General features: G+C 35.8%; 1 protein-coding gene and 2 long non-coding RNA genes across 3 annotated transcripts; 2 read left to right on the top strand and 1 right to left on the bottom strand.

Moving 5' to 3' along the window:
- Positions 1-535: 535 nt before the first annotated feature.
- On the bottom strand, positions 536-1,489 carry LOC147504127 (uncharacterized). The gene has a single exon (XM_086605065.1). The coding sequence runs from the start codon at positions 1,487-1,489 to the stop codon at positions 536-538; it is 954 nt and encodes a 317-aa protein (XP_086461191.1).
- A 7,391-nt stretch (positions 1,490-8,880) lies between these two features.
- On the top strand, positions 8,881-11,662 carry LOC147504126 (uncharacterized). The gene is made up of 4 exons (XR_015220344.1): positions 8,881-9,012; positions 9,130-9,166; positions 11,415-11,489; positions 11,565-11,662. It is a non-coding gene; the product is annotated as an uncharacterized LOC147504126 (long non-coding RNA).
- Positions 11,663-15,001: 3,339 nt separating this feature from the next.
- On the top strand, positions 15,002-15,752 carry LOC147504125 (uncharacterized). Its single transcript, XR_015220343.1, has 3 exons — positions 15,002-15,064; positions 15,178-15,344; positions 15,496-15,752. It is a non-coding gene; the product is annotated as an uncharacterized LOC147504125 (long non-coding RNA).
- The last annotated feature ends 3,933 nt before the right edge of the window (positions 15,753-19,685 follow it).

The following is a 19,685-nucleotide window of genomic DNA, read 5'->3' as shown; positions in this document are numbered from 1 at the left end:
GCATGATAAAAAGATCTCATGCAATCAGGGGAGGGGGGCAACTTTTCTGTTAAAAAAAATACTAGTTATATAATAAATTATTTCACCTAAAAAAAAAAATTATAGCAGCTCCCCTTGATTCAAAATCCTGGATCCACCAACTGGGGAATACATTGTTCTCATCTTCCCGCAGGTGATTATTAGATTAATTGTCATGTCACGTGAATTGCTCTTACAGAAATAGAATAAAAAGACAACTACCACCAAAAATATATATGTCTGAACAACTAACTTATACCCTGATACAGTGGCAGATCCAGGAATGTTAAGCTGGGGGGAGGGGTTAAACTTTAAAAAAAAAATTATAACAATGTCCCACCAAAAACTATATAGCCATCATCTTCGCTTTCATATTTCCGACAAACATCATACCAAAAAGTAATCATCTTCATTATACTATTCAAAATGAACAAAAAAAAATGTCTTCACATAGACACATACTCACAATATATCTTAACAAGTATAACATAAGACATCCAAAAGTTAAAACATGACACTAATGAAATCGTGACTTGTGAGGTTTCTTATCAAATTCATCTATTACTAACTCTATATCAACTTTGTTAGCAAACTCCCTTTCAATGTATATAACCATGCAATCCGCAAGAAACTCTTCATCCATCTTGTTACAGAGTCGTGTTTTGACAAGTTTCATAGCTGAAAAGGCTCGTTCATCAGTCATTGTGGAGATAGGAAGAGTCAAGACAAGATGAATCAATCTATCAATCAAATGATAAATAGTTGACTTTCTTGTTTCAACTAAAGCTCGACATAACTCAGAAATGGTAGACAATTTCTGAAAACAAGGATGACAAGTCACATCAAGCTTATAATGTTGTAGTTGACTTCTGAAAATAAGTATCTCATGTTTCGTGAAGTCTTCACAATAATATTTTTCGGCGAGCTTGCAAATATCATCAATATGAAAGTGCTTAAAAGCATCATTCGGGTCCAAAGCCGAACTAAGAGAAAGAAGCTTCATTATCTCCTCAGAGAATCTACTCTTCAACTCCACCAACTGGTAATCTATTACAGCATTGAATATATCAATGTGGTAGTGGTGCTCAACTGTAATACAATCATTATGCTGGCAAGAACGACGTGTACCCTTCATATGACGAGAGCTCATATTAGGAATATCAATGTCATGCTTCTTGCAAAAAGAAATCACATCCCCAAGGAAACTATCCCAACTTGTTTCTCTAAACTCTTGAAGAAGCTCCTTCATACTTGAGACTAAACCCATGGCATTTATAATGTCTTGAGACTTCACTTGCAAGGCTTTGCATAGTACATTTGTGATTCCTATAGTCTTATGCAATAAATGAAACATAAAGACAAATTCAAAGTCTCTTATAGAAACATATGAACCCTTAACTTCCCCACGCATGGTGTTACTAGACCCATTCTTCATGATAAGTTCAAGAACAGTACAAATTGCATCATACATCTTCATCAAGCTACAAATGGATTCATAGTAAGAACTCCATCGAATTTCTCCAGCTCATTGCAATGTACAAACTTGATTAGCACCTCGTCCACTATTAAACTCACCAATTGCTAACAAGTTTTCCATTTCCACTTTTCGAGCTTTCTCTAACTCTTTCTTCCTCTTAGGCGGAACATGGAGATTAAAGAATGGATGCCAACTTTTAAAATAATAACCAAACATCAGAAACATCTTTAGAACCCACAACTAATGCAAGTTGTAGTCGATGCACAAAACAATGAAAATAATATACATAAGGACACTCTTTAAGAAATAGTGCTTATAATCCATTCCATTGACCACACATATTACTAGCACCATCATAACCTTGCCCTCTCATATTTTCAATAAGTAAATTCTTACTAGCAAGAACTTTGGAAATCTCTTTTTTCAAAGTTAATGCACAAGTGTCTTCAACACCAACAATAACAAAAAACCTCTCTCTAACAAAACCATCACGATTAACAAATCTTATAATAATTGCCATTTGCTCTCTCCGTGAATTATCTTGTGCTTCACCCACAAGGATACAAAACTTTGCATCATCAACATCCTCATGTATTTTCTTTCTCACATTTTTGGCAAATATATGCAAAAGTGCCTTTTGAATACCATGTGAAGTATACATGGCATTTCCCGAACAATTACCTACTATTTCAGTAACTTTCTTGTTCAACAATTTTGAAAACTCGAACATTGCAAGGAAGCTTCCACAATTCTTTGATTTTTTTGACTCATCATGGCCTCTAAAAGGAAACCCTTGTAGTGCAAGCATCCGAATACATTGAACAATATTTCGGAGTTGGATCCAATTATTTGCAATCGCTTCATTAGAAAGTCCACTGATAACACTATCTATATGTCGAGAAGGATTCATTAGATTCTCATAATACAATGTTGCCGACCTATGTGGAGAACAAAGACCACCTTCATGTTTCAAAAAAGGACATTGCTTCCCACTGTTAACTTTCCTCCAATTTTGAAACCCATCAATGGTAAACACCGGATGCTTTGGAGGATTGGTTTCAAAGAGAAAACAATATAAACAATATGTTCTATCCTTGTGGAGTGAGTACTCTAGCCAAGGAAATAGTTTGTACCAATTAGCGTTGAACCGACATCCTTGCTTTCCAAACATAGTCAATGGATAATCTTTTTCATTCTCACGAGCCAGTCGACAAGGTCCCATTCTAAGATAAGCTACCCGGACTTCTTGAATTTTGGAAGAATGTTCAACTCCGACTCTTTGGACTCGAGAAGAATGTTCAACTCTTTCAATTTCGACAACTTGAACTTTGGTAGGACGTTGCTCATCCCCATCAAGTTTTGAAGTATCAAGAATAGATGTTAAAGTTTCACCACTTTCCGGTTTATCATCTTTTTGCTTATAGAACGATAGAAGAGTTAATGGTTTTTTGGGCGCTTGATGATGCTACATTGTAACCTAAGATATTAAATAATTATCAATATAGAATACATAGAGAAAATAATTATTATTGGGCGTTATCACATCATCCACACAATCCAAAATTTCTAATTCATAAAACAAAATAGTTCTATTGGTGTCACTAAACCCTAGACAAATAAATGAATTCATATAAATAATTTAAATAAATTGGTGTCTTAACTAAACTAATGTCTAATGCACAAACATTTAAACAACTAAACGAGTATCATAATAAGTTAATAAATTGAGAATAATTGAACTAAATTTTTTACCTTATGAGAATAATACGAGTTTGCACGAGTCGAAGAAGTGAAGAACCAAATAAAAGAATAAGAAAATACTCCCAAGAGACCAATAGCGAGGAAGAAGAACCGAGAGTGTGATTGTGTGAGATACTACCCATCACCCGAGAGTTACCCGAGAGAGGACGTTTCTCTCTGTTCCTGTTCGTTGGTATTTCTAATTTCTTAGTTTCTAAGTGACTGGGCTCAATGAGTCAATGGGTTGGGCTAAATTTGTTGGTCTTAAGTTTCTATTTTGAAATTTGAACACTACTAGTTTTTTTTTTTACCAAATCTTGGGTGTGTTGCAGCCCACCCCCGCCCCCTTGGATCCGCCCCGCCCTGATAGAAATCATAGAATGCATTCGTGGACTAAAATCAAATCACAATGAAACCAATAGAGCATCCATCTTAGAATCCACTCAATGGTAACCTAACTCAACCTAGTTGGTAGATCCCAAGATCTAGGGTATAACATGTGAGCTGAGGGAAGCTTCACAAGAAATTTGTTAGGAAGGATTTTCGTTCTAAAACACGTATTGTACAATTCAAGATATATTGATTCCGGCTGAAAAGAGCTTAATGTATGATAAAATAAGAAGTTTTGGTGTCTCTCCATAATACTGGAAGACTAAATTTCTCTGTACCTATAATGAACTTTACAATGTACAAAATAGAAACTTTCTCCTTCTGCAAGTGACTTATTCACCAAGGATTACAATAAGGGAAAGTACTTGCTACCCAATGGATACAATAAAAGGAACAACCAAATCTGAGAAAAGAAATACTTGCATCACAAGGAAGGAAACACTTGTGACTCAAGTTACACATAGCCGTGTGTGAATACTTCAACACTCCCCCTCAAGCTGAGTGTGTATGTCAATAACACCCAGCTTCCGATCAAATGATGAAATGAATGTACTCCTAATGGTTTGGTGAAACAATCTGCAATTTGATTTGAAGAAGGCAGATAATGAGGTGCGACAAGTTCTTTTTGAATCTTTTCATGAACAAAGTGGCAGTCAATTTCAATGTGCTTTGTGTGCTCATGGAAGACTGGATTTTTAGCTATATGTATAGCTGCTTGATTATCGCAGTACATACTGATCGGTGATGAATGATGAATTCCAAAATCTAAAAGAAGATAATGCAACCATTGAAGCTCACAAGTTAAAGTTGCCATAGCACGATATTCAGCTTCAGCTGAAGAATGAGATATTATACTTTGCTTCTTTGTCTTCCAAGAGATAGGACTAGAGCCAAGAAAAACACAATATCCTAAGGTAGACCGCCGAGTAATTGGGCATCCTGCCCAATCTCAATCACAAAAAACATGAAATTGAAGAGAGTTTGTTGATGACAAAAAAATTCCTTTATTGATTGAACCTTTAAGATAGCGAAGAACTCGAAGTGCTGCCTCCATGTGACTACTTCTTGGATATGTCATGAATTGACAAAGAATGCTAACAGAATAAGTGATATCTGGCCTAGTGACAGTCAAATAGATAAGTCGCCTAATAAGTCGATGATAAGAAGTTGGATCAAGAAGCAAGGTGCCATCATCAGGAGATAACCGTATATTTTGTTCCATAGGAAAAACTGAAATACGACCACCACTCAAACCAGCATCTTTGAGAATATCCAAAAGATATGTTCTTTGAGATAAAAGTAATCCTTTATGAGAGCGTGCGATTTTGATACCAAGAAAGTACTTAAGACATCCAAGATCTTTAATGAAGAATTTGGCTTCAAGAAATTTCTTAAGGCGCGTGATTACTAGATCATCATTCCCAGTTATAACAATATCATCAACATAAACTAACACAAAGGTTAAGGAGGTACCTTTGATGTTAGTGAATAAGAAGTAGTCTGACCTTGATTGAATGAATCCAGCCTGAATAAGTGTTGAAGAGAACTTTGCAAACCATTGACGTGAAGCTTGCTTTAGGCCATATAAAGACTTATTTAGCCGACAAACTTTATTTTCCCCTTGTCGTGCAAAACCCGGTGGCAAAGTCATGTAAACCTCTTCATCAAGATCACCCTGTATAAAGGCGCTATTGACATCCAATTGATGTAATCAATTCTTAACCACAGCAACAGACAACAAAGTACAAAATGTAACAAGTTTTGCAACAGGTGCAAATGTGTCATGATAGTCCAACCCTTCCACTTGATTATAACCTTTGGCCACTAACCTGGCCTTATATCGCTCCACTGTCCCATTAGAATGATACTTGATTTTGAATACCCATTTACATCCGATAAGCTTCTTGTTGGAAGGAAGAAATGTGATACTCCAAGTATTGTTTTGTTCAAGGGCCTCTATTTCTTTTTGCATTGCTGCTCGACATTGTGGACACTTAACGGCTTGATTGAAAGACTTAGGTTCTTCTCTAGAACAAACATTGGAAAGAAATTATCTATGTGCAATTGAAAAGTTAGAATTGGAAAGAAAATGATTCATAGGATAGGGAGTACCTGTCGACTTAGAATTGGAAGGAGTGGATGAGCTATCATGAGTGGCATTGTTACATACATAATCAGCAAGTGTTACAGGAGGATGACGATCACGTGGTGGCATAAGCATTCCTTGATTAGCAGGAACAATAACAGGTGCCATATCAGGGAGTTCCAAGTTGTCGACATTAACAACAGTGTTGTCAACAGTTCTTCCCTGCTAGTATCGATCTCAACTTCAACCGGATTATGAGAGTGATTTGAAATGTCAAAAACATCATTATCATTCAAGGGAAGAGGAATAACACAAGGTGGTGAAGAATCGGATTTATTTAGATCACGAAAAGGAAAAATTCCTTCATATTAAATAACATCTCGTGAGACATAAATAAAGCTACTAGTAATATCAAAAATACGATATCCCTTTTGACCATGGGGATAACCAACAAAAATTCCAGGTTGAGCTCTTTGATCAAATTTGTGTTTGATGTTATTATTGTGAGTGTAACAAAGAGTACCAAACACTCGTAAATGTGAGTAACACGGCTTAGTATTAAACAAGACCTCATGTGGACTTTTACCAGACAAAAGAGGTGAGGGCATTTTATTTATGAGGTACACTGCGGTGAGCACACATTCACCCCAAAATTTTAAAGGCAAATGAGCCTGAAAACATAAAGCACGAGCAACCTCAAGGAGGTGACGATGCGTGCGCTCTACTACACCATTTTGTTGTCACATAACTTCTTTGGTGGATAACACCATGATCTGAGAAGAAAGACTGCATGACATTAGAAAGAAACTCTGTACCATTATCAGAACGTATCTTTTGGATTTGTGAGAATAGTTGAGGACCATTCCCTGAATACAGTGTATGAATGTGAGTTTTATATTGTGTTCTAACCATGGCAAAGAAAGACTGTAATAATCTTTTTGTTTCAGATTTAACATGCATCAGGTAGATCCAGGTACATTGACTATAATCATCTACGATAGTCAGGAAATAACGAGACCCATTTAAAGAAGGATAAGAAAAAGGACCCCAAATATCACAATGTATTAATTGAAAAGGTTCACTAGTAGTGATATTACTAGAAGGAAAAGGTAAACGATGTTGCTTAGCTTGCGGACAAACTTGACAAACACTTTTATTTGAACACAAAAGAAATGGAACATCTTGACTTAAACTTTCTAAAGAACGATAAGACAAATGCCCTAAACGCCAATGCCAAAGATCGATACTAGGTGGCTTGATAACTGCTAAAGCCGACGAAGACTGAAAATAATATAACCCTTCATGATAGCTACCTTGTCCAATCCTCTTCTTCATTGACAGGTCATGGAAAACACAATGATCATGTAAAAAAATCAGTTGACAATTAAGAGATTTCAAAATTTGACTAACTGACATGAGGTTGAACTTGAAAGATGGAATGTAGAAAACATTTTCGAGCTTAATATTAGGTGCGAGAATAACAGTACCAATAAGTGTAACTAAAGAATTAGTTACATCTGGTAATTGGACAAAAGAGGGCATGGAACAAGATTTATATGAAGAAAATAGAGACAAAGAATGACACATATGGTTTGTTACACCAGTATCGATAATCCAAATAGAACTAGGAGGAACAGTAAGAGCTATACCTGCTAGGTGAGAATTAGAATTATTGCTACCTGACGAAAGCATTGCAAGTAACTTATTGTATTGTTCTTGAGTGATAACTGGAGGATTCACAATAGGCTTATCTTCAAGTTTTGATGTTGAAGCGGATCCAACAGAGTCCTCTAACTTTGGAGGAAACCCATGTAACTTGTAACAAGTAGATTTCCAGTGCCCATCCTTACCACAAAATTCACAGTGTGGGCATTGTCGCGGTTTTTTATATCCTCCACTTTGGTTGTTGACAGAAACATTAGGCCGGGGCAGAGGACTGTTCATACGAAATCCGGATTTTGTGGTGTTGAGTGCTGCAACTTCAGGTGTAGGAGACAACATAGAGTGAATCTCTTGTTATTTCTCCTCTTGATGTACCAAAGAATATATTTTTGTGGCATTGGGAAAAGGTTCCATTAACAAAATCTGACTTCGAATAGCCGAAAAACAATCGTGGAAACCTTGGAGAAATTCCATTGCTTGATCTTGTTGAATTCGTTCCATGTTAGCTTTTCCATTACCACAAGAACACGGATGAATAGCACATAATGAATTGAGTTTGTTCCAAAGAGATTTGAGTTTTGTAAAATAAGCAGACACAGACGACTCATCTTGTTTTAGTGATGCAATAGACTACTTCAATTGATAGATCTTCGGAGCATTAGATTGTGAGAACCACTCCTTCAAATCAGCCCAAACTTCAGCAGCCGTGTTAGCATACAAGATACTACTGCGAATGTCACTAGATACCGAGTTTAAGATCCAAGAACTAACCAAATCATTACAACGCTCCCACTTATACAGATCAGTTTGAGATTTAGGTTTTGAGATTGTACCATATGTTGGAATCTCTTTGTTGTATTTGAATCTACTTAAGAGTGAGCAAAGTGGAGGTGGAGAACATTGAGTGTTCTCTCCACTTTTATGCTTGGAAGATAGTCCCATATTGCCTAAACTTGTTTTGCTTTTGGAACAAGTTTCGGATTTTTGTTTCCAATAGGTTTCCTATTCTATTTCTGGAAATCGACTGTGACTCTCTATATAACCAGGACTGTGCGTCCAGATCAAATATACTTATAGAAATAGATCTCGTAAAAACCAAACCCTAGCTCACCACAAAAAAATTGAGTTTAGCCGACAGACCCAGTAGAGGTACACCGATAGCTATAATATGTTGGTAGTTGCCGACGGTTTTAGCTCATTGGCCTCCAAAATATCACCGTCGGATTAGTTATTTAACATATTATTAGATTTTTTTTTTCTTACCCGACGGATATCCCACTGTTTTAAGCCGTCGATATAACCGACGGTTAATAACATTTGGATATTTTCGACAGATATTTTATGCGTACCAACTGTTTTTAGAGTTGGCCAACCGGTTGGAATGAAATACTGCTGAAAACATTCAAGGATTTAACAGAGCGCGAAATAAGTTTCAGTTCCCATCCAAAATAATAGAAGGAAACATAGTCTGAAATAGTCTTACACAACTAAGCAAACAACAACCGACAACAAAAGGGAGGCCAAGGTATTCTCTCTTTCTCTTGCACACTTTTGTCTTAAAAATCTCTCACCCCCAATTTTTTGCTCTTTTTCAGTAAATCCAACGCCTTCTCTATCTTTTCAACGCCTTCAATCAAAGGTAATTTTTCTTCCTCTAACTCGTTTTCTATTTTAGTTTTAAAGGTAGTATTTTTTTTTCCCTCTAACTCATTTTCTATTGAGATCAAATGAAGTAACTTTATTCATTTTTTGATAGTGATGTGAACAGGTTTGATCTGCGTTCTCACATCAAGGTGCGTGTTTATTTTTTCCTTCCTTCTTTGGATTTGTTTGGGTTTCTCATTCTAAGCATCAGGTTATATATAAATTAAGTTGATTTTTTTTATGTGTAGACTATGAGTCTGTTTTGAAGTGTGGGCTTGTTGATTTATGCCAACTATTTGCATGATATTTGATGAATTGTCTTAAAGATAAATTTTTGCAAGTTGGGTGCTGATTAAAATTTGGGTTTTGGGGTGTATTGAGGTTGGTATTTGGTTGGAGGATACTGATACATCTCTTATCTAATAGTGTATGTGAATGGTGAATTTTAGTATTGATTCCTTGTTTCTAATCTAATGAGTTTAACTCACTAACCTGAACTATTAATGAAATTAGGCAAAAAAAAAAAAAAATGAAATCTTGAGTTATATATATGTTCTTATTTTATTTTCTTTGTTCTGAATTGCTCTCTTTTCTATTTCTTTTAGAAGTTTATTAAGTTATGGAGTCAATAGGTTTGATAGGCAAGAGTTGGATTAACTTGGACAATTTTTGAGATCCATGTTTTATAAAAGGTGTTGAGGATTTTAGTTCCTTTGCCGTGGAACACCATCACAACAAGAATGTTATACCATGCCCTTGTAGAAAGTGTCGAAACCAAGGCCCGGCAATGAGTCACGATGATGTTGTGATACATTGTTTTAGCCATGGATTTGACAAGATGTATAAATTCTGGTTTTTGCACGGTGAGAAAGAAAGGCCAGAACAACTCAATGAAAGTGGATCAGGTTTCCAAGTAGACGTGCCTGTGGTGGACATGAATGCATCATTCACCATTCCTGCAGAAGAACTTAGTCTTGATAACTTGGACGCTGTTTTGGGTGAGGATCCAGGAGGTCGTACCGAGGGAGAAGAACTCGTTGAAGGTGTTGAGTTTAATGATAATTTGTGTGAAGCCATAAATGAATTGTATCCTAGATGTACTGACTTCTCTGTTCTTAGATTTGTCGTGAAATTTCTTAATTTGAAGATCACAAATGGGTTGAACGATAAGGCTTTTACTGATTTGCTTCAACTACTCCGGATGGCGATGCCTAGTGGTAATAAGATACCCGAGAATGCCTAAAAAGTAGATAAGATGATTAAAGACTTGAAGTTGAAATGCCAGAAGATTGACGCATGTAGAAATGATTGCATCTTGTATTGGGGAGATAATGAATTTGAGGTTTCTTGTCCTACATGTGGATTTTCTAGATACAAAACTGCAACCATTGATCAATTGAGGACACAGACCAGTAGGGTGCCTGCAAAGGTTTTGCGATACTTTCCTCTTACTGATAGGTTGAAGAGATTGTATAGTGTGGGTTGGGTGGCGAAGGAGATGCAGTGGAATTCTACTGGGGCATCAAAGCCTAGTTCAATGAAGCATCCCGTTGACTCGGCAGTGTGGAAGCAAGTGGATTCAAAGTATCCAGATTTCTCTGCTGAGCCACGCAATGTTCGTCTAGGACTAGGCATTGATGGTTTTAATCCTTTTGGTACTTTAGGAACACAATACAGTTCATGGCCTGTAATGTGTGTGACATATAACCTTCCCCTTTGGTTATGTATGAAATCGCAATTCACCATGCTTACAACACTCATTGAGGGTCCAAAACAACCAGGTAATGATATTGATGTATATTTGCAACCCTTACTTAAAGAGCTGCAAGACTTGTGGCGTGATGGGGCGATGGTTAAAGATGCATTCAAAGGTGAAGTGTTCAAAATGTATCCGGTTGTAAAACTAAAGGTAGATTTAATTTGTTTGCCCTGCTTGTGGTTCAAAAACTGCTTCTTTGTGGCTTAAGCATGGAAAGAAGCATGTGTATATGAGAACTAGACGATGGCTTCCATTGATATCGAAGGCTAGACATGATACAAGGGAGAGCATGTATGATAAGAAAAAGGAACTAGACGAGAAACCAATTAGGTTGACTGGTGTTGAAGTTAAGAGAATGACCAATAATTTGAAAATCAAATTTGGAAAAGACAAGAAAAGGAAAGATGGTGAAGGTGATGAACAAGAAGGCAATGTTTATTGTTTGCATGTTTATTTTTCTTTCTCAAACACATGTCTTTGTGCTAGCGCTAGTCTTTTTCTTTCAACATGTACGTTTGTGTGATGGTGAGTGGGTGGGTGTTGTTGCATTTTGTGCATAAGTGTATATGTATGGTACATGGTATTTTGTGTGTGTTATGCTTAAAATGAGTACTGCCTGATTTTGTTGGTTTGTAAAGCTCTTTGAACCATGGAGGATCATCTAACACATAGCCACTCACATTCACTAAGCAATGACCTTGATGAGGACATGGGTAAGAGCACAACTTTTACTTTAACCTTTTTTTTTATTTTTTTATCGTAGTTCTTATGATAATGTATATATGCAGATGACACACACGTTTCTGGTCCATCCACTTGGTCTACATAGACAAGAGGCCCTTCAATTGGTTTCTCGGAGGAAATTCCCGATGATTACCAAAAGAAAGTTCTTACGTTTAACAGTTTGGGTCAACCAAGTAAGCCTAAAAAAGATGTTGATTTCTTCATAACCAAATTGGGTCACATTGCTCGTCGTGACATCCCAATTCGATTTGAGAACTGGAAAGAAGTTCATCTGGACAAAAATGACAAATGCATCGTAGCCAAGGCTGTTAAGGCGTTAAGGAAAATGTTTGCATTTGAAAACTTGAGTTCGATTGATATAGACTGGACACGAAACAAATTCAGGCTTGCGTGGAAGGAGTACAAACATGAATTGTATAACAAGTACGTAAAAGATCAGCCTCCTTCCATCGTGAAGGAAAATCCCCAAGATGGAATTCCTTTGCAAGATTGGCGACGATTTGTAGATAATTGCAATTTAGAAAAGTTCAAGGTTGAGTTATTTTCTTTGTTAACTTATGGCAAGTATATTTATTTATTTTGATATATAGAGTTCACCTCTACTAACTTTCTAAGTCATGCATGCTTCTAGTCTAAAGAACTTAGCTAATTGTAAGAATAAAAAAAATTCTTTATGTCTAGGAAGGAAATCTGCAGCTGTTGCTCGAGAGGAGATGGCTATGGCAAAAGGCGTCCTTGAATCATTGATTGGAAGGGTGGAGTCATACAAATTTATCCATAAAAGGAAGAGCAGGGAACCACAAGATCCAGAATTGGTGGTTAGTATACTGGAAATTTCTCCTCATATCTTATGTACTCTTGTTGGACTTTTAAAAATATAGCGTGGCCTATATATTTGGCTATGTCATATTAATAGGAAAACTTGATAATTATACTACTTTACACCCGGAGTCACTAGAGACATCAGTGGATGATGCACTCATACAGGTTTGAAGCTTTGATCCTTGAATAATTAATTGGTGTTTTTTATATATGTTGCAGCTACTAAGACTTTTATCCATTTATTGTAGGTTCTTGGACCAGATAGTAGAGGTCGTTTTGAGGCCTGGGGGAGGGGTGTGCAAAACAACGCTAAAGAAGATGAAACCTGTGATGCAGCAAAATATTGCCTTGATGGAGAAAAATACAAGTCTTGAGAAAAAGGTAGATGTGCTTCAAGCTTCAATTCTAGAGAACACAGCTGTTTTGAAAGCCTTTATGAGCCAAGAACGAACCTCTATGCCTGATGTTTCATCACCATGTTCTAGTCATGCATGTTATACCGCCTCTACGCCGGTAATAATATAAGTTATATGATAAATGGTATGATCACCATTTTGATGTTGCAAAGATTGACAACTTTTTTTAATTTCAGGTTGTGAATGAATTCATTGGTAAAGAATGTGACTTGCGTGGTGGTTGGCCACTTCGAGTTGTGGCTAGGGGTATTGTGCAAGATGTTGATCCTACTATTGAGTTTGGTGACAGGAGATTAGAGGAGGGGAACTTTAAGGTTTATGTCAATGTTATTTATGACGAAACGATTGCACTTCCACTTTCTCATGATGCGTGGAAATCAAAGCTTGGCGAGATTGCTCAAGGAAGTGTTATTTGGCCCAAAGAACTGTTGATGTTCTAATATATTGGTAAAGTTCTGACACATTTGGATTCCCATCCAAATAAATAGGTTTTTGATATTTTGTGTAAGTAAGAACGTGTTCACATTAAAGTTCATACTGCATAAGTCTATGCACTTAAGTTTTTGGTTGGATTTTGTAGTCCAAAGTAGTAAGTAAAATATGTAAACCATGAACTTTTGGTGTTTTATGTGTTGTAATGTTTTTAATGGACGTTGCATTATTATAATTTTGTTATAAGCTATATTTTACTAACCCAACCCCCTTTTAACTCCGCCAGTGCAAACTATTGTCAAGTTTGCATTGCCGGTCCCAAGCCCGGATAAAGGAGGAAGGAAAAGGGCAGTGTACTTTTCTCTGTTAGTTCATGAGATTTTAAGTTATTAATTATTTATTTGGTTTTTGCTTACTCTGCTTGTGTTTTCTGGTTTTATAGAACACGAAAGTGAAATAGCTAGTGAAGAAGTTGTAGGAGATGGTGTGAATGATGCTAATCACAGTGGCAATGCCCTAGAACTTCTGAGCCATAGAACAATCATAAACCAGGTGATGTTATGTTTCTTCCCACTCATTGCATTGACAAGGTACTGCTTTTCTTAGTTGTATCTTAGTTTATCACAGACCACAATAGATTCCAAGGTACTACTTTTCTATGTGAGTTGTCTTGCCTAAAAGGAATAACAGGGTATCTATGCTTGTCAGGCAATTTCAAGCATTGATTTGTGTCATTTAGTAAATGGGATGTTTAGGTTACTAGGGGAGATTGCCTTTGCTCAAAGCTGAGACAGAATTTGACTTGAAGTACCCTCAATGGCAGCAGTCTTAGCATTCAGAAACACCATTGTGTTTGTTAGTTTAGATAGATTAAAATAACTAGAAAGGTTTAGTATTGTGGAATTTACGAAAGACGATTTTGAACCTACCCATTCTTTAGTTTCTTCTGCATCTTTAATTCAACAAAAGCTTTGACTTGGCTAAATACCGTATGTTAGTAGTTTCCTTGGAATTTTAGATACGGCACTAAGTTTTATATTCACTTAAGTTACTATTGTACAATTGAATTCAGGTTTCGTGGAAGCGCTAGCTGATAGAGAACCTTGGGTTTGCTACACCTTATATATTTAACTTATTTTTTTTTTGTAATTCTTATACATGTGTATGTACTTACAACTGTTCATACTTTTGCTCTAGAAACTATGAGGGAAAATTATGGGAGTTTGTAACTACTCAAGCATCTTGCCTTTACCAGTAGGTTATCTTTTCCTTTTCCTTTTTTTAAGAGAATAGTTTATATCATTTTTGTTCCTTAAATGGTGGTGTAACACATTTATTCTTAAGCTGTAGTTTGTAAGCTGTTTATTTATTTATTTTTAAATTTTATCTTTTAAAGGGTAAAGTTCATGTCATATGTGGTGGCCCTCCCTGCCAAGGTATTAGTGGATTCAACCGTTTTCGCAACAAGGATAACCCTTTAGAGGATCTGAAGAACAACCAACTTGTTGTTTTCATGGACATCATCCAGTACTTGAAGCAAAAATATGTGCTCACGGAGAATGTCATAGATATCGTAAAGTTTTCTGGTGATTACCTTGGTCGCTTGGCGCTAGGCCGTTTGGTTGCCATGAATTATCAGGCGCGACTGGGACTACTAATTGTCGGATGTTATGGGCTGCCATAGTTTTGCATGTGTGCATTGTTTTTGGGGGGGCTGTTCTACTGAGGTAAATCCACAAGAAATCAATAAATAAAACCAGTTTATCATGTAAAGGTCGTTTATTGACCATTGTTTTCCTCTTCAGAAGCTTCCGCATTTCCCATTACCAACCCATGAGGTGGATGTTCATGGTCAAGTCCCTAAAGAGTTTAAGGTATTACTGCTATTTGATATCAATGTCTTGGAAAGATTACATCTTAAGTTATGACTACTATTTTCTATCAATTTCTTGAAAACATTACAATAAATCGTTTTTCACAACTACAGCGTAATGTTGTTGCCTATGGTGAAAATGACCCTTGCATAGTAGGAAGAGCTAACACATATACTAGTCTGATTTCCTAAGGCTAGCTATATTATCCGCTGCAAACAAAAACATGGCTGTAAAATGGGGAGACCCAACCTTGCATGAATGTCTGCTCAACCCAAAGAAGGTGAGTAGTTGTATACATTTTACCATTTGTATAAACAATTAAACTCAAAGCTTTGTTATATTAAATTATCTTTGCTTGAACATAATATGATGTTTGGATCTCATACAAATATCTCTTCTTAACAAAGATTTATATCTCTTCTACTTTGTAGTACATTCCTAGAACAAATATGGTTTTTCATGGACTTAAGAAGGCTCATGAACGTGCCGATCTCAATGCATACCTGAAATTAGCAACTTCATCTTAAGCTGCTCCCGACGCTTCAACAAGAGTAAAAACAATATTGGGGACTGGTTGTGCTTGTGTAGTGAAAGGTTTAGTAGACAATATATGGTGTTAGTATTTGAAAGCTTTAAAACAATTTTGCTCCTCGTTTTTACCCGTTTCAATGGTGTACTAAACGAATTTGTAAGCCTTATCTTCTTGATTCATTTCTACATGTTTATCTAGTCAAGGTGCTCACAATACAATCTTGGGGGTTAAAGAGTTTTTGTTATATTATACAGGGTTCTTATTTTGATGTGACCAGAGGAAAAATAAATATTTTTTTAAAAAAAAATAACTTTTCCGACGGATTAAGTTCGCAGGAACATTCTTTACCGACGACTACAGACCAATTGCCATGTGGTCCAGAAACAGCTTTGGCATCCAACATAGACCATCAGCATAGGTAACTTTCCATCGGTTCAGAGCAGTGGAAGTTTTGCCGGCGACCCTATACAATGGGTACATTTCGACAGTTAATAGCGTCACACATTTGTCGGCGTAGCATATTTTAGTAAACGGCCTATTCCGACGGTCAAAAATAGTCAGTAGGCTAACCCGACTGGCCATTTTCCAACGACTCTCTGACTGCTTTAGGTCGTTGGGTATTCTCTTTCCCGATTGTTGTATTCCATTGGCGAAAGTCATTAGTTTTGTAGTGGCTTCTCCTTCTCTTCTTACTATTAGCCACCAGAGAGAGTTATATCGCCGTTCTAGAGAGAAGTCTAATTAGTGCAAAACTAGCCTTCTGTAACCATTGAATCCTGTGAGGAGAAGATGTCATTGTAGCCTTTTTACACCAGTGGAAGGGTGAAATCTTTCCTTAAGGACAGTCTTATCGACGCCTTGGTTGTTCATTGTTCGTCTACTGTTCCTTTTGTTCTACTCTAGTTGCTATTTTCATACAACTATTCTAATAATCTTAAGGAAAGATTTTTGTAATAGAACAAAGGAGAGTGCTTTAATACAGCAATCAAAATATAAGTCTTTTACTTTGAGTTATTGTTTGTGTTATTAGGTTTTGACTTTAGAAATTTTCTAATAATTTCATTTTTGTTAGGGAAACCAATTAAAAATTGAATCTTAATTGATCTTTTGTGGTTTATCAAACCCTATATGGTTGTAGATCTTTAACCTACGTTTGTGGGAGTCAAATCTGAGATTTCTATCAGGAAAAACGTCAAAGTTCATCTTTTTGACAGCTGCATCACTCTTTACGGAAACTGCTATAACATTTAGCTCAAAGCTCGGTTTTGCAATCCGCGTTTTGTGTTGGATAACTGATTCAAAGAGCTTTCCAATGGTATAAGGCTTGATACCCAATTCGTTCTGAGCTAGTTCAGTGTTATAGTTCTTTTGAACTGTTTTTATGGAAGGAGGAAAATATGGTAATTCGGTTTTTCAATCGGTTAGGTATCGTATTCTTTCACTCTTTGCAATTCTTTTAGTTTGATTATATGATGACATTATTGCCTTGAGTTGCATGCTAGTTTTTATTCTTATGAGGGAAATCCCTAAGCTTAAACTTCTTTAATAACCTAGTCAACAAATTATATGTGTTTATCACTAAGATATTAATTGGTTTGACTAGAAGTAGTTTGATATTAATTTTCTTTGTATATATGTAGATGTATGTAGATGGTCTAAGAGAGACCTTAATTAAGATAGTTAATATCAACCACACTTAAATCTTGGGTAGTATTATAATGTTTTCAATGCATAATTGCTTACCTCTATTGAGTGTACGTGTTGTTAGACGATGGTTATAATTGTAATGTTGTGAAAATACATGTTAGATGAAGTAACTTATAGCTTATATCCAATATAGCATATGTTAAGGTTTTGTAGCATTCTAATTTTGGATATTAATCATCATGGATTTACTTTGAACTTGATGATAGTTTTTTGGTAAATTTTTTCTAGTTGAAGACAATAATGGGTTGAGCCATTAGATGTTGTGGTAGTACTTGAGGTCTTGTTGATGGGGTATTCTATCTTACTTGAGCTCATGTAAGAAGAGGAGGTGGAGTCCTCAGTTGTTTTGCATATTCAGTGGCTAGATTTGTTTAATATCGTATACCTTTTGTTGTGAGGGGTACAGTTAGATATTATTTTTCCTAAACCTATGATATAATATTAACCATGTTTGGCATGAATGCATTATTTAATATTGACATGAAGCTTAACCATGTCATATATTATTAAGTAATGAGCATCATTGTCTATGAGAGGAAACAATATGGGAAACAATCAATATCCTCCTAAACCTAATTTAGTCAAGGAGATGTAAGGTTATGGATTGTCTTCTTAGACAATATCCTCCAGTGACTATTTTAGACAATGAGAGGTAACACTTGTAGATTGTCTTATTAGGCATTATCCTCCTATGACTATGAATAAATAGCCAAGGTGATGTACAAACGCGTGGATTGTCTCACTATGTAAGTTAGAATGTTGAATAATGAAAAGAATAATGATAATGATATTATCTTGGGTAAAACCCTTTTCATCTAATTCTTCTATTCTTTAAAATTTATTAGAATCATTTGTAGATTTCCTTTCATATAGATAGCATGATCATAATATAACTATGTTTAATATGATTCATAATCATAGACTTGAGTAACGTATATTCTTGTCATAAAAGTGCACATTATTGTTGTAGGTTCTTTTAGTGTTTGTGGGATAATGTGTTTTGTATGTAAGTTTGATTAGGTTGAGTAACCATTGAACTGTGGGGGGTTGTGACCCACATGTATGACATGGTTTTACCATAGTTTATCTCACAAGATAACTGGAAAGACTGACCTACAAAGTATGGAAAAGTCTTGGGCATATCCAAAAATGCTTCATAATGTGAGGGGTGTCTTGTCAAGGTTATTGGGAATGAATCTAAAAGAAGTATTTTTTTTAGACCTAGAACTATCTAGTAGATGTTCATTGGTGAAACTCATAATAGTGATGTCTGTTTTTAGTTGTTATGAGTGATAACAATCTTGTAGATACCACACTATTATTGAATGTCTTATATGCTAATTTTATTTGAGGTTGTGTTTTCTAAGAAATTGGCATAGAGTGGTTGAATGTTCATAATGAACTACATAAGAGAATCCCATAATTTCTGAACAAGAAACTTAGAAGACTATCAATGAGTATATCCACCATTCACGGTGATGACGTTTATATGTTTCTTGAGGATGATTCATTAACCTATAAGGAAATTGTCTGTCTATGAGAAGTGTCCTTTTTTAAGGATACAACTCCTCTAAACTGGACTTTTGATTTATACAAATCATTAAGGGGAGATAGTTAATCTACCTATTGGGGGAATATATAGGTTGAATTGGATCTTCAAGAAAAAACTAAAACGTGATAGTTGTATTGCAAAATACAAAGCTAATAATAATAGCCAAGGGGTTTCACTCAGGGAATTTTTTTTTTTTACTATTTTGGAACTTTGCTCATGTAACTAGAATTTTTTTTTCCAGAATTCTAAAGACTCTAGTTGAGTAGTTATGAGGAACTACAATACCAAGTAGTACTAGGTGATGAGCTTAAGGTATATAATTTAGTTAAATCATTGTATGAGTTGATTCAAGTGCCTATAAATGCCATGAGCAATGCAACAATATATTGGTGTCATATGGATGTCAAAGTACCGTTGTTGATAAAGATGTGTACTTTCTTTAGAGTAAAGCAAGACATATGTGTTAATCTCTCTTTGTTTAGATGATTTAATATAATGAGTGCTGGCATTGAGAATGTGTATGAGACAGAGAAATTTTTATTTGAAACACATAATAGACCGTCATTGAAAATGATAGTTCATTATGTTGTTAAACTCATTTCTGTAACTGCTATATTCAGTTGTCAAAATGTTGATGTTTGAATATGTTTGAAGCCCACAGCGTACCGACCGGATGGTATAGGGGAATTTCGGGCACTACAGAATTGAATGACTGATGAATATAGGAATTATAACTCTTGTTGGTCTCATTATGCTGTTTTAGCACTTAGTAGAAATATTTTCATTAAAAAGTATGGGTATTACGTCAGTAAGACTGTGTCAACACTTCT

This window comes from Coptis chinensis, chromosome 4 (assembly GCF_015680905.1).
Source record: "Coptis chinensis isolate HL-2020 chromosome 4, ASM1568090v1, whole genome shotgun sequence".
Taxonomy (NCBI): domain Eukaryota; kingdom Viridiplantae; phylum Streptophyta; class Magnoliopsida; order Ranunculales; family Ranunculaceae; genus Coptis; species Coptis chinensis.
Note: the sequence above shows the minus strand (reverse complement) of the source record. Positions and strands in the feature narration are given on the sequence as shown.